We start from the raw sequence: 23,496 nt of genomic DNA, 5'->3' as shown, positions 1-23,496 counted from the left end.
GCCAGTATTTTCATGAACTGCATTATGATTAGAAATGCCTGCCTTCACACCAATCATACTTCCCAGAGTTAAAAAGTGGTATCCAAAGCTGTCTCTGAACACTTATGATTCCCTTAATCTGACCCAGAAGACTAAGAGTAAAAAAAAGAGATATTCTGTAGACCAGACCCATCAAACTCGTGGCCCCAAAATACTGAAGAATATCACAATTAATGTATACCTGGATTGCTACATGTAACCTGAAGGACTGCTAGGTCCCACGGTGGTAGAGAAAGCCAAGTCAAAATGGAGAGGATGTGGGTTCAAATCTGGCCTTAAATACTTCCTAGATGTGTGACCCTCATCAAGTTCACTTAAACCCCAATTAAACCCCTTACTGCAAGTCTGCCTTAGAATTGATAAACTATAAAACAGAAAGATTTCTTTAAATGCAGCCTGAATCAGACTAAAATGTAATTTAAAAAAGCTTAATAAAATAAAAATATAATAAAATACAGATGACATTTTAGAACTAAAGATCACACACTTTTATTTGAATATATTTTATGATTCTAAAAATGAATTAATTTACTTGTTTACATGTTTACTAGTTCTCATTTGACATTATTAGTATGATGATCACTGATCTTAAAAGAATAAATGTTCTACTCTCAAATATCTAGTTTTTATTGGTAATTTTGGAAGTGTCAAGGTGATGACTGGTGGGAATAGGTGGGGGAGTGGGGAATCAGCCTGATAATCTGATGGTTAGCTATGAGGAAATTGAGCAGGGTGATGGTGCTGGGAGGACAGGAAGGAGGCTCCATTTGGTACATATGAAGGATACTGGAGATAATTTTAGACACCTGGAAAGCAACAGTCAGAGCCTTACATATTAAATACATGAGCAAAGTGGGAAAGCAATCCCAAATTTGCAGCTCACAGCCAAGTTACTCTTTTTCTAAATCACAATCTGTTTTGGGTAGAAAATGTAGAAAAATGCTTATTATAAAGAACTTTGTGACATTTGTAATATTTGAAATGTACAAATGTCCATTTTCCTTTGCATAGTAACTTTATTGTAACACTGTAAATTATATGTTTTCATTTGACTAAGTACCTTGTAGCACATGGTGCGTAGGTATGGATCCTCCTGTGTGCAGAACTGAAGCACCAAGGTGGGGGAGGGTATAAACCTTCATTTTTAGCTCAAAGTTTCATTCATAAACAAAACAATGTCCTAGAATTGGTATGGAAACTGGACAGATAAACGGCTGTTATTTCTAAAGAGAAGCCAAAATCAATAAGCATGGGGATAGCTCTTCCTCTTTTCCCATCACTCCTCTCTCCATAGTAGGTTTTGTCCCTTTCATGAGCACCAATCTCAGAGAAGTGCCATTCCTCCCCATTCGGAAATACAGGCCCTCTCAGCAGCCTAGTAGAGGAAAGCTTCCTGCTACCTATTCATGTAAATTCTGACCTCGAGCTTTGTTATGCACAGTTTGTGCAGCTGATCTCTAATTTTGAACAGTGAATCAATGAAGCCCAATCTGTGTTAAAGGAATGTATATACGCAGGAAACAATATGTTGTTATTTTTATGTCCAACAGGTCTTCACTACAAGTAGAAAGGGGTTAGGGTCAAAAGAAAGAAGAGTCCTTACTGCAATTCTATATAAGGTGAGAAAATTATAAATTTGTTTGTCACTAAACTTCTTCATATCATCAAAAATGTTTAAACTTTTCCAAATATTTATCATGAAAAATGGTTACAGGAAGAATTAATGAAATTGCAACTGAATGGCTGGCTGCTTGTGCCAATTCTCTAATACCTGGCCTGTTACAGTAAAAAAAAATCAGTGGAAAACAAATCAAAATTGGAAGACTGTCTGACTTTTTGGCTGCAGGCCAGGTATTAGAGAACTAGCACAAGTAGCCATATTTGAGAATGTAACAAATGTAACAAATGTGAATTAAGAATTCTTTGATATTCTTTCTCAATGCTATTTCATCAGGTGAAGATATTTTTAACATATGTGAACTTTTAGAAAAATATAATCTTTCATCATCAAAACTAATGTGTAGCATAGCAATGGTGAAACAGAAATCACAGGGAAGACAAAGGGATTTGTAGCTCAATTACTGACTAAGCAGAATGAAACTGGTCCTAATAATAAATTTCATCATGTCCATTGCATTAAACACCAGCAAAGGTGTGCTAAAAAGGAGTGAAAATGGCCTCCATTTTCCTTGAAGTTTGTCACTACCGCTATTAAGAGGTCTAATTTCGTTAGTTGACAGTAGATCTTTTTTCACTCACTCCAGACAGCCATGGAATAACTAAATCATTAAATGCTAATCAAATGCCAAATTACAGCATCTTCAAGATGCTATATAGATAGCATTTACTCATTAGCCATCTACAATCACACCTGCTACCACTACAATAAGTGTAGTGTGGAATAAAGAACCTGAGGGATAAGGAGATTTCCTAGGAATTATTAATTTTATGGGATCAAAAAATTTTGGAGTTGGAAGGGTCTCTCTGGGGGCCATCTGATCCAATTTGTAAATACAACTATAAGATACATGACAGAAGTTTTAGTTATTTGGCTTCTAAATAAAGACTTTGAAGAAATCCTATACCACTTTTTTGACAACTATCATTGTTGGGAATTTTTTCATGAAGTCAAGTCTAAACTTATCTCTTTCCAACTTTTATCTATTATTCCTAGTTCTGTCCTCTAGGACCAAAGAGAACAAGTCTGATTAATCCCTCCTCCATAGTGTTCTTCAAATACCTGAAGACAGCTAACACTTCCACCACTCCCCTCCCCAATATCCCACTTTTCCAGGCTAAATATGACCTAGTTTCTTCAACCAATTCTCAAAATACATGGACTCAAGATCTATCTTTGACCATCCTAGTATCTATGACCTCTTCTGGATACTCCAGCTTGTCAAGGTCCTTTTTAAACTATGGCATCCTGAAACGAACTCAGATAAGGCAGGGACTTAGGACTATCAACTCCTTAATTCCTGGAACCTCTGCCTCTCAATGCATTATTAGTTTTTTAGCTCCAACATCATACTATTGACTTGTATTGAGCTTGTAGTCTACTAAAACTTTCAGATCTTTTTCAAAACTGTTGCTAGTCATGCAGTTGTAGAACTGATTTTTTTTTTTACATAAAATAACCTAGTTAAGTAGGTGATCAACAAAACAGAGGGTGTGAAGATGGGGCATATCCCACCTCTAAAGCCAATTATGAGCTTGTCTCTAATACTACATCATTCCTTTCAACAACTGTCCATTCTGTACCTTCCTCTTCACCTTTAGAATATCTAAGGTGTTGGACCTTTGAGACAAGAAGCATTTAAGTTAATTTGATCCAGGTACCTCCAGTGTTCCCCACATCTGCCAATGATCACAACAATGGTAGGCTCAGCACTTGAGCTGCTAATAAGTCAATCTCATCACATTCTCTTTCATTTCTCAAAGAGGGTGAGCAGCACAAGATGAATAAATGTAGGTGGGCTGCATGTCCATTATTTATTACCTTTCCCAAAAAAGCCAACTCTTTTGAGGATTTCCTGTTTCCTCCAGGGGAAATCACCATCCTACCAATATCCCAGGTAAACACACTCCTTTATCCTTGATTTTTCACTGACAGACTGGTTTGTTCAATTGCTCTCAACTGCCAAATCTGATCATCTTTTCTCAGTCTCTGAATTCTTGACCTCTCAGCAGCATTTGGCCACTCTGTGCTCTTGGATACTTACTGTCTCTTTTCTGGTTTGTCCCGATACTGTTCTTTTGGTCCTCCTACCTTGTCTGACCATTCCTCCTCAGGCCCCTTTGCTATATGGTCATCTCCACTGTTCCCCCTAACTATGAATGTACCCCAAGGATCTGTTCTGAGCCCTCCTTTCTCAAGGCTGTAATAGCACTTGCTGACTCTCTGTCTCTCTGTCTCTGTCTCTGCCTCTCTCTCTCTCTCTCTCTCTCTCTCTCTCTGTGTGTGTGTGTGTGTGTGTGTGTGTGTGTGTGTGTGTGTGTCTCTCTCTCTCCCACCCCCTCATCAGCACTCATGGGTTTAATTATCATCTCAAGGTAGATGACTGAATCTATTTTTGAATCTATGTGTCTAGCCCTATTCTCCACAAATACAATATGAGCTACTTTATCAATGTTTTGTTTTGCTAAAATTTAGATCAATGTTTGTACAAAAATATTTATAGCTGCATTTTTTTGTAGTGGCAAAAAATTGGAAAATATGGGGATGTTCCTCGATTGGTGAATGGCTAAACAAATTGTGGTATATGATGGTGATGAAATACTATTGTGCTATAAGGAATGATGAATTTCTATAAGAACTAGAAAGACTTACATGAACTGATGTGCAATGAAATAAGCAGAACCAGGAGAACATTATACACAGAAACTGTAACACTGTGGTGCAATCTAATGTGATTGCCTTTGCTACCAAAAGCAATGCAATGATCCAGGACAATTCTGTGGGACTTAGGAGAAAAAAAAGCTATCCACATCTAAAGAAAGAACTGAAAACATGGGATTTATCACTTGTTTATTATGGGTATGTGATTTGGGGTTTTGGTCTTAAAGGTCCACTCTTTTACAAAAATGAGTAATATAGAAATGGGTTCGAGTGATTGTGTGTGTGTGTGTGTGTGTGTGTGTGTGTGTGTGTGTAACCCAGTGGAATTGCTTGTCAACTCCAGGGAGGAAGGGATGAGGGGAGTAAGAAAACATGAATGGAAAAAAATTTATAAATTTAAAAAAATTAAATAAAATTCAGGTCAACTATTTCCACAGGACTTTCCTCATCTACTAACTTAATAATCTTGTTTAAAAAGAAAATAAAGTTAATCTAGCTTGACCAGTTCTTGACAAAGCCTAAGTGGCTCTTCATAATAATTACTGCTTCCTTTTCCAAATGTTTGCCAACCATCTTTTTAATGATGTTATAGAATTTTCCCTGGAATCAAAGCCTAACTAATCGGCCTACAGTTTGCAAATTCTGTTCTGTCTTTTTTTTTTTTTTTAACACTGGGACATATATCCTATTTCTCTCAGTAATTCACCCATTTCAGTGACCTTTCAACTATTTCTATCAGCAGCTCAGCCCTTTTAGTCCCTGAAGCTATGGTTCTCTAGGGCCAAGAGAGAGCAAGCTAGGGCAGTTAGGTGCTCTTACTATCTCTTCTTTATCTTTTGCCTACTTTCAGTATCACTCCCAGTTAGTAATCTTTGTTCAGGTATTTACACAGACAAAAATAATTCTCCTTGACAAATACATACACACACACACACACACACACACGAGAATTGGACAGTTCTCCTTCTCTTTATTTTTGATAATCACTAGCTTACAGGTCCCCAAAAGCTTCTCTCAAATCTGATTCTTCTTCTCATTAATCCAGCTTAAAAAATCCTTTTGTGTCATCTTTAGCATCCACTTGCTGAGTAGTAGCACTGCTGACAGCATTTACCAGTCGCATTCTTATATTCAGTCTCTTTTACTTGCTTTGGTTCCATTCTCCATATGTTTTTGTTCCAAATCCAAAATGGAAGATCAGTTCCCATGGTTCCTTCTCATCAGAATTCAGTATAATTTATGAAACATCTAGAATACCTCTTTCATCCAACATTATGTCCAAAGAATGAGAGTCAGGCATAGTAGGTAGGGAGCAAGTCACAGAACCAGGAAGGTCTGGGTTCAAATTCCACCTCTGATACATACTGGTTATATAACTGTGGGTAAATCACTTAACTTCTGGGTGCTCAGTGGATCTTGCAAAGAAGCAAATTCTCTAAGGTTCAAAGTTACAGAGGAGATAGTAATCTAAATTGAAGTTTCCTGATCCGAAGGATTCACTGTAATCAATGAAATGAAAAGTCCTAGAGGTTCCTATTCCTATCTACATAATGAAGAGACAACATACCATGTTATTAAATAAGAGTCACAGTTCTGTGAAGATCAAGAGTTCTCAGTAGCTCAATACTGCATTCCATTGTGAACCCCTGAAACAACTAATAACAAATCAGCAGCCGCCCTACCCAGTTAAAAACTGCTTAGCAAAATTTGGCTATCAATATAAACAAATACTCAACACTTTTCTCAAACCCATCCCCATCCCCTAAATAGATACCGCAATAAATGTGAGAATTTACTAGTGAGAAAACTTTGAAAGGTAAAGTAGGAATGTGGATTTTTAACAGTTAGCATAACTTTTGTAAAACTTATATACAGAGGCCACTAAAAGCCAAATGAAATTACAGATAGACAAGTTAAAGATATATAAAGGATATAGTTCAGGGATACTTACATCCAATTTATTTGAGTTTGTTTGTTTGTTTAATCCTTAACTGTATTGGAATTGATAGTATCAGTTCCATGGCAGAAAAGCAGTAATTAGGGATCACACTGTTAGAAAGTATCCAAGGCCAGACCTAAACCTGTGTCCTCCCATATCCAGGACTGCTATCTATCCATTTAAAATCATTACATCCAATCTGTGAACTAGGTAATTATTATATTTATGAATTCAATGTATCAAATGGTAAAAACTAGAATGTGCAAATATAACTCCTGGGCTACTCCTTTGGAGGTGACTACTTAAAATCAAGATCTCTGTTCTCAGTGGTTATATGACCTCTAAGACCCCAGGCAAATCAAACTGTCACCTCCAAGATCCTAGAGTAAAATCAGGTCACCAAAACTAAGGCAGTCATTTTAACTCAGCTCTAATGTCACATGTGAACAGTTTAAGAGACAAGAAACTGTCAACACTATCACAGTCAATAAGGGTACAATTAAAAGGGGAGTTAAACTGAATGTTTTATAGTAACTGTTACTGCACAGACCAGCTCTTTTTGAGCAACAAGGATTAGGATGCATAAAGGATTGAAAGAGAGCAGCAGCTCTACAAGGACCAGAGCAATTAAGCCAACCACCATAAACAAGCCAAGTGTGAAAAGGTTTATGGATCAAGCAACAATCTTTCCAGTTAACTAAGTTCAAATGGTAAGATGATTAGAGCTATAATCTAAGTAGAAGGAAAATGAGGAGTCTAGAATATCAAAATATAAAGACCTAAAAAACTCAGAAAAAATCATAAGCATTAAAAAGTTTTAAGTTTAAAATATACATATGTCAAAATAGTCTTCTGTGGAAAGATGGTATTCAAACCAAGCTAGCCATGTTTCATAGCAGATGTAATTATTAGGCAGCTAGGTAGGCTGGAGGTAGCACAATGGATAGGGCACTAAAGGCAGAAAGACCCAGTTCAAATTCAACCCCAGGCATACTAGCTTGGGGACAATAATAGCACCTGGTTCCCATAATTGTTGTGAGGATAAAATGAAATAATTTTAAGCTTCTTTGTATTAAATGTTGAGTGACTCAGTGTCTTCCTATGGGGAGTTTTTTTTAATACCCCATGGAAGACCTGGTTGGAAAAATAGAACACCAGTAGCCTAGTTTATCATCAGGAGCCCACCATGTGCCTAATAATGAGTCTCAGCCCAGGATGATGCACAATGGGACTATCAGTTTCAGAGCCTGCTATGGTCAATCCTACTATAGAGGTCTACTGACCAACACCTATTCCTCTGCAGACTTTCAATACATTTAATTTTATTCTGTAACTCTAAACCTCTAAAGTAATTCATTTCCTATACTCTGACATAAAAGTTGTGACTGTTAGGCCCATCAGGCTAACACATCTTAAGTCAATAATTCACATACCATGAACTTTTTTTAAAGCCACTGGATGGAGAATGACCTTCTTTTGAGGGACAGTATGTCATGATATTAAAATATGAGGAAGAAGTACAGATAGAAGTTAGTCTCACAGGGACAAATTGGTGTGACTGTGAAGAGTCAGGAGGATGGAGAATTCAAATGACTACAGGCGAGCATTTATAAGACATGGAACCCTGGCCAAGACACTTCACCAATCTGCTTTAGTTTCCCCACCTCTAAAATGGAGATAACACTGACCTCCTAGGGTTGTTTGTGAGTATCAGGTAAAATTATTTTTGAAAAGCTCTCTGAAAACCCTAAAGGATTATATAGAAATGCTAGCTGTCTCATCTCTCCTGGTTTCTTTCCTAATGTATATCCATTTTAAGAGGCTATGAATGCTATCAATTTGTACAGGCACACTTCAAAATTTGTTTTAACTGAAAGAAAAAGGGCTCAGTAATCACAGGTCTTCCTTTAGCAGAACTTAAAATTCCAAGGACAGAGAACATAAGCCAAATGGGGGGTAGATAACAAACACTCATGCTCGCCTGTATGTATCCAATTTACATACATTCTAAGTTTTTTCTCCCTACTAACTAGGGAACTTTAGGCAAGGGGTAGAATCTTTGAATGTCTAAAGGTATAAAATATTTGCTATCTCCTAAAGTGTCTCACAACTTTCAGCCTGACAATTTTTGTATGGTTGGTTGGAAATGGCCTTGATCAGTAGTTTAATAACATTTACACAGTGATTTAAGATTTGCGAAGGAATTTACGTATGTGTATGTATCTTATTTGAGTCTTCTAAATTACCCTTTGACATTTGTATTACAGGTATTATTTTACAAATGAAGAACTGAGTGCTTAAGTGAGTTTCCTATGATCACACAGCTAATAAGTAGTTTCAATATGACTTCATTTCTGTAGTTAAATCCTTCCATTAATGAAAATCGCATCCTCTTCATACAATTAGGAAACTGTCTTCAGGAATTGTTCTTGCTGAAAATACTTCAACACCCTGGCCAGGCTGGACAACAAACTCTGGGTCTCAACCCAGCCAGATCATTTGCTCTAGCAGGAACCCTTCAATTGGTCAAGCTCCCCTACACAGGATGCTGGAACATTAATAGAATAAGGCCTCAGCACAAAGATTATGAGGAATACTACAAAAGTTGTAAATATCTATTCAACATTCAATGAAATAGCTGTTTTGAGGAAGGAAAGTTTTCCACTAAAAGCTCAACATTATTTTCTTATTAAAAGGTATATTGTAGGAGCAGCTGGGTAGCTCAGTAGATTGAGAGCCAGGCCTAGAGACAGGAGGTCCTAGGTTCAAATCTGGCCTCAGACACTTCCCAGCTGTGTGACCCTGGGCAAGTCACTTGACCCCCATTGCCTACCCTTACCACTCTTCCACCAAGGAACTAATATACAGAAGTTAAGGGTTTAAAAATATTAAAAAAAAAAACACTTAAAAAAAAAAGGTATACTATAAACAAACACAAAAGCCAATTCTCTGAAGAATCTGAATTCTACAGGTTCAGTTGAACACCTCCAAATGTGCTCATCTTTCAGTGTATCCTCTAAAATAATTTAACTTGGGCATTACTCTTGGCACAAAAATGTTTGTTAAATATGAAACCTCTAAATTCTACTTCTTCTTAGCTTCCCCTTTGAAAGAGATACTGAGTTTGTGGTCCAGAAACTGGAATCACACACAGTATTAATAGTGTGATGGTGCTATGATTTTACTGATAAAGAAAGATTTTACTACTTCTTCCCAGTCACACTAAAATAATATAAGTACTCCAATTGGAGTTATTAACAAAGTCTTAATTAACTTGGATTATCAGTTATTTACAAATGACACTTTGGGGCAGTTAGGTGGTACAGTATATAGAGAATCAGGCCTGGAGTCAGAAGGACCTGGGTTCAGATTTGGCCTCAGAGATTGACTAGTTGTGTGACCCTGGGCAAGTCATCCAAACCCCATTTGCATAGCCCTTGCCCTTCAGATTTAAGAATTGTTACTAAGACAAAGAGAGGAGTTTAAAAAATTAATGAATGAAGCTTAAAATTTGGAGTTTAAATCATTTCTCCCAAATTCTTATAACCAGTTAACAAAGAGAATGAGAACTTTTTATTTCACTAATTCAATTCAGAGAAAATATTCAATAAAACAAGTTATTATTGGAATAACCAATCTTCCAATAATAAGTATATCAAGGCTTATTTCAGTCTCTAAGATAATCAAATTCAGCATATAATTATGTGCTTCACACAAATTACTACCACACCTTGGCATATAATTTGTCTATCTTTTATAAATTACCCAGTGTTAAGTGTATACACACTCAGAAATCTCCTAATTAAAAAAAAACTAAAATAATCCAATTCATAGACCTAAAAGGTAAATGCATTTAAAAACATCTAAACTTTCAAGACTAATCAGTCTGAACAAATCTCATTATTGTTTGACATTTTCCAAATATAGCCGCTCAAGAATCTTTACATTCTAAAATTTTGAAACCCAAAATAAAAATTCCTATGCATCCTTAAAGCACTTCAATGTTAACTGGGGAAAAAAAAGACTCCAATAAGAGCTAGCTGGTACCATCTTTGCCAATCATCTTGTAATGCTACAGAAATGAGGTTATGGCAATGCAGACTCCTCAGTAGTAAAGTACATTTTTCATCCCTTCAAGTAGAGAAAAATTTTCAAAAGCAAAGAGATCTAGCATCTGAGCCTCTTTCACCAGAAGTTATTTTAAAAAGGAAGGATGGCAGGAAAACAAGATTATTTTAAAAGGAGCACAAAAATTTATTTTTAAATTAAAAACAAAACAAAAAGAACTATCCACTGCAGGACATCAAAGGGAATATCATCTTGTTGAAAAAGGCTGGTCAAATGCTGAAATCAGATCCAAACACGAGAGCCAATATCTAATTTAAGAAACAGTGTAAGCTTAAGAGCATAACAAAATGGAGTGCTTGTGTTATCACTTTAAAAAACTGACACTTAAACCAAAAAATTTTAACCCAAAACAAGATTTTAGTGCAGGTTCAAATACACATTCGGAAGCAGAATCTAAGTTTAAGTGTCTCATTTAAATCTAAATGTTTTTGTATACAAATGTATATTTTTCCTCTTAATAGAGAAGAGAAATATTTTTACTTACTATGTTTCCAGTTTCAATGTATTAATTTATTTTTAGAGTTCAAATGCAAGTAATAATCTAGCACAAATTAAACATAACTAATGCTTTAATGCTCCATTATCATACTGATGGGATAACTTCCTCCAATAGTACAGATTGCAACCCATCCATGGCTTCTTATCCTGTTCATGCACTTTGTTAAATCCTCCATGGCTGATCTGCCCAACATGCTGAGTGATCTTTCTCTAGATCTCTATATTTTGTGGGGATACCAATGGAATACACAGGTTGTTCATCTGTTAAACTTCATTCTCCATACATGACTGGCCCCCTCCTTTTCAGGTTGTACAGCTCTCAAATATCTTTTGACAATCTTTCTAATGTGCAATCCTTCAATGGTAATATTGTACAGTTTGTTTACTGCCCACTGGAACTCTCTCCAATGCCCCTTATGGATCCATATTTTAATCCTTCAGAAATTATTATATTATAGGATTCCTAATTATATGATCATCACCCAAAGAAAGCAAATGAAAGCTTAGTTTAGCAATCCCAAATATTTTCAGAAATCATGTCTGTTTTGTGAAATTACTTGGAATTCATCAAAAACTATAGATGCTCTTATTATAGATCCCCAAACGTGTCAGTGTGATGCTCAGACTCCACCAAACTGTATGATATCAGGTAAGGGCTGCATTTCAGATCTGAAGGATGAACTAATATAGTCTATTCCACTAATAACTTTAAACCAATTAATGCTAATATAGTACCACAACAACCAGAAAGAGTAAGTTATATTTACACAGATTGCCTGCCAGCTTAACAAAGAAATTAAAAAAGAAAAATGTTCTACTTTATAGTCCTAGTCTTATTAGTAATAAGCTTTAGAAGAACCAATTTAACACAAAAGAGTGATATTCTCAATGAATTCAAAAATAGTCACTGCTCTGCTACTGGGCTTTCTCCTAGAAAAGTAAGCAAATTTTACCCTAAAATTTGCACAATGGCAAATTTAGTCTAACTTTATAACAGCAAAATCTGCTCAGACAACCACCTAAATAGCCAAATTTCCTAAATATCAATTTTATTTTCTATAGAAGTCATGCATTTTTATTAGTTATCAGTGGATCATCCACTTAATGTGACTTTGGACAACTTATAAGGAATAATGGTGAAATTCCCTCTATAAGAAATATAATGATTTTAAATGCAATAAAAGCCATTTTTAAAAAAATAATACTTTGATTTCACTGATAGGCTAGAAAATATGTCAACCCAAAAGATATGCCAGTAGATAAAGTGAGGTAAAACCCTTGGGGACAAGGGGTATTTCATTCTAGCTTCTGTATTCCCAGCACATTCAGAAGTTAGGACATAGAGGAGTTCCAATACAAAACTGGCACTGCACAGATTCTCCTAATTGCTATGACATTTCCAAGGAAGAAGAGAACTTGTAGCTAGGTATTTTCAGTTACCAACTAATCCTAAAGCTGCACATTGCAGACCCCAGGACACCCAGAAGTAAAATATCCTGAACTTCTATGAAAAGTCAACTGTATCATAAGTAGTACACTCTCATCAACAGACTTCACTCTCTGGTTACCTCTAGATTTGTGCATGTCACTTAAAAGTAAATTTACTTTTTAAATTGCTTTTATCACTTTTTTGATGAAAAAACTGAGCAAGCTATTCAATCTATAATTAATTGCTGCTTTAAGGATATAAAGATAACAGAGAAACCCAATTATATTCAGCAATTTCTATCCATAGTATTCTCTATCTTCTTCAGACTTCCAACTACCTATTCTCTTCCTTAATCTTCTTTAAATGGCCTCTCTAAACTTCTCAATAATGTTTTACCAAAGGATATGAAGATATGAAATATCTAGATTTAACATGCTACAGAGATTCTAATAAGCAGTACTTAAGGGTTTAGAGAGCAGGTAGGTGGCTCAGTGGATAAAGCACCTGGGCCTGGAATCAGGAAGATCAGAATTCAAATATGATCTCAAACACTTACTAGCTGTGTGGCCCTAGGCAAGTCACTTTGCTCTTTTTTGTCTCTTTCTTCATCTGTAAAATAAACTGGAGAAGGAAATGGCATACCATTCCAGTATCTTTGCCAAGAAAACCCCAAATGAAGCCATGAAGAGCCAGTCACAACTGAACAGCAAATGGGTATGTAGAAAACAATACAGGGGGCACCTATAAGGCTCAATGGATTAAGAGCCACACCTAGAAATAGGAGGTCCTGAGTTCAAATCTCACCTCAGACACTTCCAATGATCCTGGGCAAGTAATCCTCTTAACCCCCATTGCCTAACCCTTCTTGCTCTTCTGCCTTGGAACCAATATACTGTATTGATTCTAAGATGGGAGGTAAGAGTTAAAAAAAAACAACACTCCAATTAAGTTTTTATATTTACCTAATATTTCTTACAATATGCTTCTTGAGCACAAAAGCAAAACAGAAATGTCATGTCACTTACGTCAGTCAATTGGTAGAGAATGTTTGAAAACCAACTCGAAAATAGTCCTTTGATAGTTCCAAGCTCAACTAGAGCCAGAAATGCTAAATCTCTCCTTAGATCTCAGTAGGAAACTTTCCCAAAGATTACCTTTTACTATCGATACTATCAAAGTGCTAAGGAAGATACAAAGGTAATGAAAGATTAAAGAGTTTATTGGGCACACAAGGCTCTCATATTAAACAATATACCTCATGTGGAATTTGTGAAGTCCAGTAAGGTTCCTAATACATCCAAGAACTCCAATTAAAAGGTGATTACTCAACCTACATCATATACATCACATTGCAAATAGCACATGATTTATTGTGCAATAACTGTTTAAACAGAAAACTTTGCACTGTCTTTGAATTTAGGAGTCTTTCATTCCTTAATATCTTCATTAGAAAATTAAGAAATCAGTAAAACTTTTATTCTATATAGAAAGAAGATGAATTTTTTTTTTTTAAAGAAAGGTAGGAAAATGACTAGGCAACATTTGTTTAAAAATCAGTTTTTAAATTCCTAATTTAGAAATTCCCTCTAATTCAGAGGTTTTTAAGCTAGGGTCTATTAACTTTTTTTTTAATAAAATGTATTTCAATGTAATTAGTTTTCTTCTGCAAGCCTACATATTCTATTTTATGCATTTAAAAATATAATCCTGAGGCAGGATCCCAAGGCTATACCATATTACCAAAGAAGTTCATAACAAAAAAAGTTAAATAGGCCCTGTTCTAACTATATTATTGCTTTGCTTTAAAAATTGGTAACAACAATTATATTTCATCTTTACCAAAAAATTATTTAATCTTATTTAAAAGTTTGTCAATTAAAACATTCTGATTTGACTAAAAGCTGATTCAGACATTTAATGACTTCAAAATGACAATTAGCTTCAACTTAAAGCATTTAAGTCTTATGATAAGTAAGCATTTAACATAGGACTGATGAATAAAACATTCAATTTTTACTCATAATAATTATGGTTCAAATACTGGGTTTAAGTCTGATGTCTAAAAATTTAACTTTTTAAAAATCACATAACAAACAAAAATGGACTCCTAAAGTTAATTTTAAATGTCTGAAAGGCTACATAACATTTTTAATAAGAAATTGTCCTTTGAAAATAAAAGTTCTAAAATTTATTCATGCTAAATTTCACATTTAACTTAAAAGGCCTTCTTTCTTAAAGGGAATGGTAATAATATGAACTAAAGTTACAGTCTGGTATTGTATTTCATAACATGGCACATCATCAGTATCCAAATACTATCTGGTATAATACTGACAGCATTCAAATGATTAATTTTTTCTTGCAGAATTCCAACCTCATTCAAGAGCTTCTGAAATACTGTAAAACATACTTATGCAAAAGTAAAGGATACCATTAAGTGACAACCAATCAGGTAAAAAAAATCAACTGTGAACTGAAAAAAGAGTGATGCTCTTTATTTTTCAAAAGCTGTTCTGCTGTTACATGAAATGTCTATACAGAACATCACCAGCACTAAAGGAAAGTTTTCAGAGATGTGAAACAAGCTGTCATAGACTTCCCAAAGTTAGCTATTTCTTTGCCACAAGACTATCATAAGGAATATGCCTTTTTGCAAAGGTTTAATAACCTTTTCAAAAAGAGAATTAAAAATAAATTCCAATTTCCATCAATCAAAACAAAGTTTAGGATGATCAGAAGAAAGGTCAAAAAAGAATTAATCTATTTTCAGCTGACAGGACACTTCATTTTTTTAACAGCACATTTAAACTCTGTGGAACTATTATTTTTCTAAGTAAACTAAATGTTTACTCAACTTTACTAGTTTGAATGGCATTAAGATACATATATGCACAATAAAGAGTGATGGTTTGAAATTAACTTTTATCACTATAAAATGAGGTTTTTTAAAGTGCTTTACTTCTGCTGGCAACAGTAACTAATTTCCTCAAAGGAATTCCTATTGTTGAGTTTTAAGGAATTTCCTTCACACACTGAAAGACTGTGTTTTATTTTCAGCTAGATGCTGAATTTGAATTTCCTAAGTGTTATTCCTCACAGTAATATGCTAAAGAGAATGATTAAGAGTCACAGGTTACCTAGCTTTTTCGACATAGGAGAGGAACTATTGAATCATTCTTGTTGCCAAACCAGTTGAGCAGCTGGTATTCTGTCAAATGGAGATTTCTAAAGCCAGCTGAAAAGTGGCAGGTCTACTACAGTTTCCTTCAAGATCTTTCCAAAGCTCAAATATCTGATCATAGTAGGGAGCCAATGACCCTAACTTCTCAACCCTACAAGGATAACAAACAACATTCATTCCCACATCTTTTTCCCTCATTCAGGACCACTCTTGCTTTCCCCCACCAAGTATAAACTTCACCAGCAAGTATTCTCCTTCCATACATCTAAACATTTATGAATACACATCATGGCTCCTCATAAACACTCCCAAGGACTACTCCTAGAGACACCCACCCCGCACCCCGTGGGATGACACCAAGGATCTAAATGGGCAGGCTCCACCTCCATTTCCCCCCTCCCCTCACCGAGAGCAGCCAAATCCCAGACCCACACCCTCTTCCTTCGCAACAAACATTTTTGTAGATAAGAATTTCACAGAATTTGTGCTATCTTCCTCATTTTAACCAATAATTTTCAAGAGTCAAGACCTTTAAACTCATGAGGTTCCATCAATTCTTGGACAGATGGATCCAATGCTTTCACTGGCATTCTCTCGACCTCCTCATAGCTGACTCCGGATCTCCCTGGTTCCCTTCAAGTTCAGGTAAAATACCTCATGTTTACAGGAAGGCTTTCCCTAACTCTCCCTTAATGCTAGTGCCCACTTCCCTAGGTGGATTACCTCGATTCATCCACGTCTCTATCTTCTTGTTTCACAGTTGTTTGTTAGCGCAAACAAGGTTTGCCTTAGTCCTCACCCCACCCCCACCCCAGAGAGCAGGGCAGGGCAGGTCTTTAGTCTAGTTTGGTAGATCTTAGCACATCGGCTAGACAGCACGTAGTGGGCGCTTAATTACAGTTTAACCGGGCTGCCAACATCTCTCCCCCAACTACCACAGGCCCTAGGAGGACGACAGCCTCCAGCATTAAAGAAAGGCCGAGGATTCCAGGGACGTGGGGGCTGGCCCGTGGAGATGTAATGAGGAGGAGAAGATTCCACCGTTTCCACCCCCATTTAGGGAGCGCTTACTAAGTGAGGGGAGTCGGACCCCGCAGTTTCTACTAGCCCGGCGGGATGGGGCTCCAGGAAAGGGCCCTAAGAAAAGCTGGAGAAGAGGGGGCGCTGGTGTCCACCCCCTGGGGGACTTCACGGGGCGCTTACCGCGATGACATTGACGAAGGTGGTCTTGCCGGAATACTGCAGCCCAACCAGCGTCAGCTCCATCTCCTCCTTCCAGAAGAGTGAGCGGAACCAGTCCAGGAGCCGGGAGATGAGCGCCAGCATGATGGCGAGGTCGGGCGACTTCCACGCGAGTGACACGGACCCCTCACGCCAACGGCTCGGCGGGCTCCGGGAGGCGACGCGGACCGGGACTGGGACACGGATAGGGATACACGCAGAGGCGGCGGCAGCGGCCGGAGCCAGGAAGCCAAGAGAGCGGTCATATGACTCGGCCTCCCCCTCCACGCCCCGCCGGCCGGTGCGCACGCCAAGAGCGGCGCGCTTACGCTAGCGCGTCTGCTTCGGCGCCCACAGCGTCCCCTGCCGGAAACCCTGTGGAAGGAGGCCAGAGAGTCTTCCTGAGAGTCCCGCCCCGCCCAGCCCCGCCCCGCAGTGAACGACTGGGTGGTAACTACTGCCAATCATCCCACCCTAGCTCCGGCAGGGAGTGTTATCGCTCTCCTAAAGCCTGAACCCCTTCTTTTTAAGAAAGCAAGAGAAGGAAGAGGAGGGAGGGGAAGAGGAGGAGGCAGCTAAGATTGAGGACGAACCAGCAAGCAAAACTGCCCAGCTGCAGTACTCTTACTTTAGAAGAGTAGTAGCGCAAGTTGAGAGGTTGTTCCTATTTAAACTCTGGACCATAATTCCCAATTGCATTCCAGAACCGCGGCAGCAATGGACGACCCAGTGAGGCGATTTGTTCTCTTTGCCTTTGAACATTTGTTCCAAGGTTTCTCCTTTTCCCTTTTTTTCCTGGACTGGAGGGATAAGAAATGGGAAAGAAAAAAATAAGTACTCATTGAGAAAAAAATTAAATGCCCCCCCCCCCCAAAAAAGTAATTCCTCATTGACAAAAGGTAGTATGGAGAAATGGAATAAAAGAGTCCATCAAAGAAAGGGCGGGGATGAATACAATGGAATACAATGCCCTTTCCTAACATACTATCTTAGTGTTTTTTAGATTTTTTTTTTAAGCTAGCATTTAGAGGGTTTGTTTTTTTTTTGGTTTGGTTTGGTTTGGTTAGCCCTTACCTACTGTCTTAGAAGCAATACTTAGTATTGGTACCAAGAAAGAAGAGCAGTTACGGGATAGGAAGTTGGGGTTAAGTGATTTGCTTAGGTGGTCTCACAGCTAGGAAGCATCTGAGGTTAGATTTGAACCTAGGACCTCCTGACTAGAGCTGGAGCTTTATCCTCTTAGCTACCTAGATACTCACCCAGACCCTTCCCTCCTTACTTTCTTTGGGACCTTAGGAAAGTTATCCAACCTATCTAGACGCAAGTTTCTACATCTGTAAAATGAAGAGATTGTAGTAAACAACTTATAAAGTTCCTTCCTTCTCTAAATCTAGCCTATGATCCATTCAGTTCAAAAACTACACTACATAGATATAAACAGGTGCTGCCCTCAAGGATATTATATCTTACTGAGAAAAAGCAATTCTTAATTAATTCTAGTACCCTGTTTATATTCTTTTTTTCTTAAAGGAAATGACTAATTATGAATTACTGATCAATTAGTAAAAATTAATAAAAGTATCCATTGCTGAATTAACAAACTAGACAGATTTTAATACTGGAATGGACATTAGATTTTACCTAGTTGAATCCCATCATTTCATAGATAAAATTTTTTTTAAGATATAAGAAGCTAATTCCCAGACTGGTAAAGGGATTTGTCCAAAGGCACACAGGCTATGAGTACTAGAGCTGAGATTGGAAATTAAATTCTCTAACTCAAAGCCCAAGGCTCTTTCCATTACCATCTGCTGCAAATTTAACAAATGCTGATAATAGAATCACAGTATTTTAGATATGGAAGCAGGAGTGTGCTGCTAAATGCTTAACAGCCAGATCTCAAGGAAATAAAATGTATCCTGGACACACTTTTAAACTCAATCTGAATCTGAATTATTAACATCACTTTCTTAAGTCTGGACAATCAACAAAACAAAAAATGAAACCCCAATTGTTTGCCATTTCAGAAGTGTAAATGTTCACTGAACATTTAACAATAGGCTTTTGAGAGCCCAATCTAGCAAACTCCTGTTTGTAAGGGATCTTGACAGCCCACCTAGTCCACAACCCATTCTGATAAAGATATCTACATGACAGGCCTCTTCTTGAAATCCTCTGATAAGAAGAACCCTATGATCTCCCAAGGTAACCCATTCCATTTTGGGGGTATACTCATTGTCAGGACATTTTTCTTGCCATTAAACCCAAATTTGCCTGTATGTAGATCCAGCCTTGCTCTTGTTCCTTCCCTATGGGACCAAGCAGAACAAATCCAATCCTTCAGCTGTATGAACTCTTCAGTGTGTTCTGTGCTTCTGGGGAATGACCCATTATCCACCATTAAATCTGTTTCCTTTTAACCCTTCTTAAAAGAAATAGAAGGTGATAGGGAGACAGCTGGTGGCTCAATAGACTAAAAGCCAGGTGGAAAGACAGTTGGTCCTGAATTCAAATCTGACCTCAGGCACTTCCTAGCTGGGTGACCCTGAGCAGGTCACTTAACCTCCATTGCCTAACCCTTACCACTCTTCTGCCTTGGAACCAATGCACAGTATTAATTCCAAGATGGAAGGTAAGGTTTAAAAAAAAAGAAAAGAAAAGAAAAGAAATAGAAGGGGTAGGGGATAGGAGGGAAAAGCTACAAATCTGTATATATGGTTAAATATGTGTTATATATTAATAGGTCATAAATAAAAGTGCCTTTATAAAAATCCTACTTAGATGTCTTATTGAGATTGGGAAGTGCTCTGGGTTCTTTGAGGTTATGTTGGAGGAGCCCATGTTCTGGGCTCTGACCTACTGGAAAGGCTACTGACCAACCTGTTTAGGAGGCTATTATCCTACCTGGCATAATGAGAAAAGTGGTGAATTTGGAGCCAAAGGATTTGAGTACAAATCCAGTGTCTACTACTTATTAAATCTGTTATGGGGTATCTGGTGCATGCACAGAGGTTTTGGAAGAATGTTTAAGAAATGGCAAAGGAGCTTTCTCTAAGAGAAAGTCAAAGTGATGATCTGTAAAGGAAGTCCCTTGTGGAGCATGTGTAGATATTCTGTAACTGGTTGTGGTCTGCTAACCACTGGGTGGAGAGGAAGCTCTTTGATGGGCTTAAGAAATATTCAAAGAGGCCTGTTAACTTCAGTCATTGCCTTTTGGTCTTCCTTTGTTTTGGGGTGATCCCAATGATTCCTTTGCTCACAACATCCAAAGAAAGACTGCTATCAGGGGAGAGGTGTTCAATAAATATTGATTACCTGATTGGAGGCCCCTAGGATCTTGCCCCGTCTTGGGCCATTTGGCCTAAGAAATAAGCCTTGAAACTTTAGCTTCTGTCTTTGTTTGCATTTTGGGTGAAATTTGTGTAGGTTCCACAGTCTAGAGAGCTATGAAAAGACTAGAAGATGCCCGACTTCTAGAGACTGAAAAATCCCTAATGCCACAGTCATCAAGGAACAGCCTTTAGGAATGACCCAAGGCAGCAACAGCTAAGACAAAGACTCATCAGGCAGAGATGCCACCTTTATGAATAACCTTGGTGCTAGGTAGGAATTGGGCTAAGTTGAGTCGACTTCCCCAGAAGTCATTATGGTATAGGAGAATGTATTGTTACAGATAAATTTGATATAGATGGATATATTCAAAAGTATTAATAGTTTATTTAAAGGCATATTGATAATTAAGAAGGCCACCTGCTTGCTAAGATCTAATTCAAATCTTCCGCCATTACCTTCTGCCCACCTGGCTGCTTTGTACAAAAGAGAGTGTCCCAATCAAGTTCTCTCTATTTAAGCTTTGCTTTACGTTGGCTCACATCACCACATAAGAAGGAAGCCCGTTGGATCATGGGAAATGTAGTTTTCAAGTCCCCTAAACGTCCACAGGAAGTTTATATCATATATCTAAATATTAAAGCTTAATGAACCCCAAATTTCCAGTATCACATTCTCCCCTCTTGTAAATATAACTACCTTTTAAATTACAGAAATTTGGGGATAAAAAGAAAAGAGGACAAAAACCAATGAACCAATGATTGCTAGCCACATTGACAAAAACCAATTAGGGGCAGTCCCCTTTGGCATAAGAGAAGATTGAGTGTCCATGTACCTTCGTGGTTGCCAAAACTGTAAGAGGGGAAAGCTAGATATTTAAGGTATGGTCGCCAGAAATCGATTAACTCAATTTCAAAATAAAATAGACCCAAGTCAGGATGACTTTTATGGTGGTTTAATTACAATTAGGAAGGTTGAAGATAGGGAAGTTGAGAGAGAGAAACTCTGGCCCAGACCCGAGGTCCAAACCAGGTAGATATTTAGAGGCCCCAGCAGAGAGGCACAGAGGTTAATTAAACAAGGCTTCTAGCCACAAGGCCTCCTCCAATAAGAGAGGCCTCCTTAAGGCTAGAGCCTCCAGAAACACCAAAGAGAAAAGAAAGAGAGTCAGCCTAACTTACCCATGTGACAATTCAAAGGGAAGCAGTCTGAGGTCTCACCAGAGATCCTTCAACACCAAGTTCAAAGCGCCAACCCCTCCACAGGAAGTTACCATCATATTTAAAAACTAGCATCTTTCATCACTTCTTGCATCCACCTTCAATTTCAACTGGACAAATGGCAGCCTTAACACTGTTTTGGACTGCCCAAAGGGCAGTCCCTTGTTTCTGATTTGTTACTTATTTTCATGTGTGGGTAACAGACCTTCCCCTCCCAACATAATTCTAAGTTCGGTGAGGTGACATTATTCCTGGTGGCTAAGTCTGCACAAATGAATGAGGGTGAGCTACTTCCATTCACATAGTATTACTGCTAGATCTTGGAAGCCACCTTTGTTTTTGCCATACTTTTGAAGTAAACTTTTGCAAGTTGGCTTTTGTAAATTGTAAAATTCATAAATTTGTAAAAATCAAAAAATTGGCTTTTGTAAAGTCAGTCACTGTTAAACATTTAAATATATCTAGGGCACTAAGCATCCATCCCTAATAATGTAGGAGTATAGCTTTTAGGGGCAAGCCATTAGTGGTAGAGAATGAAGAACCCTTGACTACTTGGGCAATCCAGAGCCTTGAGGGGTTGAATTCAGCAGGCCTGGTTGAGAGAGAGAGAGAAGAGAGAAGAGAGAAGAGAAGAGAGAGATTGAGAGAGAGAGAGAGAGAGAGAGAGAGAGAGAGAGAGAGAGAGAGAGAGAGAGGCACTTACACCTATTTACCTTTGTGGCCTTGGAGAACCCACCAAGCTTCTAAGAATCTCAGTTAACTAGTCTATGAAATGAAAAAAAAAAAAAAAAAAGATTGGACTAGATGGTCTCTTGGAGTCCTTCAAGCTGTGAATCCTATAATGCTGTGTCTCTGATGGTGAGTACAAAAATTAACCAGCAGGAAAAATTACTATTAAAAATGACCAACCTAAATAAATGCAAAGAGGTTCAAGAAATTAATTGTTTTGGCCATGGAGACCCAGGCTTATAGACTACTTACAATATCCCCATGTGCCCATCATGAATGCCTTCTTCAAAAATAGAATAGAAGGTGATGGAGCTGGTGGAAGTCTAAGGATATCATGAAAAAGTTGAAATGGATTGTGTTTTAATAGGCAGGAAGTGACAGGTTAAAGACACAGCTATCTTTTCATAACCATCTGTCTATGGGCAATCAGATCCTTGGCTGATTTGTCCAAACATCAGCATAAATTCAATATTGGAAGAAAGAATCAAGATAAGAAAAAATTGCTTGCAATTATAGTAGTTCTAGCTTGATCTGTTTAAACAAGCCCTCAGTATTTGCAAAGGCAAAAAGTTGGAAATCAGTTATGTATCTAACAACTGGGGAATCATAGAATAAATCATGGTTTCTGAATGTAATAAAATACTATTATTACCCTAAAAAAATAAATGCAAAAAAATTCCAAGAAATGGGAAAATGTTTATAAAGTGTGTATAAAGTGATTTGGAGGGAAGAAAACAGATCCAAAAGTACAATATATACACTAATTACACTGTCATCAAAGGCAACATTAAATAAGGATAAAATTAGAATAAATAATTTGCGACAAATATGTTTCTTTTAACGAACAATAAATGACAAAAGAGAGGGAGCTCCATGTGTGGATTAAGCCCAGGACTTGAGTCAACATGGCCTGGCTTCCTGTCCAGCCTCTGACACACATTAATTCCTATTAGACTATAAACAAGTCACAGAAACACTCATTGTACCAGGTGAACTCTCTAGGACTGTAACTTGCAAATACAATACTGGATAAATAATTTCTTATACAGGTAAAATAACTGTTTCAGACCCTTCCAAAAATGACAAAAGGGTACTGTTGTGTGTACCAATCACAATCATTTTTATGTTTTATTTGTTTTTTAAATCCTTACCTTCCATCTTAGAATCAGTACTATGTATTGGTTCTAAGGCCAGAAGAGTGGTAAGGGCTAGGCAATGGGAGTTAAGTGACTTACCCAGGGTCACACAACTAGGAAATATCCCAGGTTAAATTTGAACCCAGAACCTCTCATATCTGGGCCTGGCTCTCAATTCACTGAGCCACCCAGCTGCCCCCCTTTTTATGTTCTTTTGATTAACTTCAGGATTCTCCATTTTATTCTTGCCTCTATATTTTTTGTTTTAAAACAAAAAAAAATTTATTTAGCTTTCCACTCTGAAAAG

At 37.5% G+C, this 23,496-nt stretch overlaps 1 protein-coding gene across 1 annotated transcript in view; it reads right to left on the bottom strand.

Annotated features, from left to right (window-relative positions):
- ARL8B (ADP ribosylation factor like GTPase 8B) overlaps positions 1-17,004 on the bottom strand; it is a 47,349-nt gene extending 30,345 nt beyond the window's left edge. Inside the window, exon 1 of the mRNA XM_044662941.1 lies at positions 16,757-17,004. Coding sequence (XP_044518876.1) covers positions 16,757-16,879 — 123 coding nt within the window. The 5' untranslated portion in view covers positions 16,880-17,004. The remainder of the gene's footprint in view (positions 1-16,756) is intronic.
- Positions 17,005-23,496: the final 6,492 nt, after the last annotated feature.

Source organism: Gracilinanus agilis, chromosome 1 (genome assembly GCF_016433145.1).
Source record: "Gracilinanus agilis isolate LMUSP501 chromosome 1, AgileGrace, whole genome shotgun sequence".
Taxonomy (NCBI): Eukaryota; Metazoa; Chordata; class Mammalia; order Didelphimorphia; family Didelphidae; genus Gracilinanus; species Gracilinanus agilis.
This window is presented reverse-complemented; position numbering and strand designations above follow the sequence as displayed.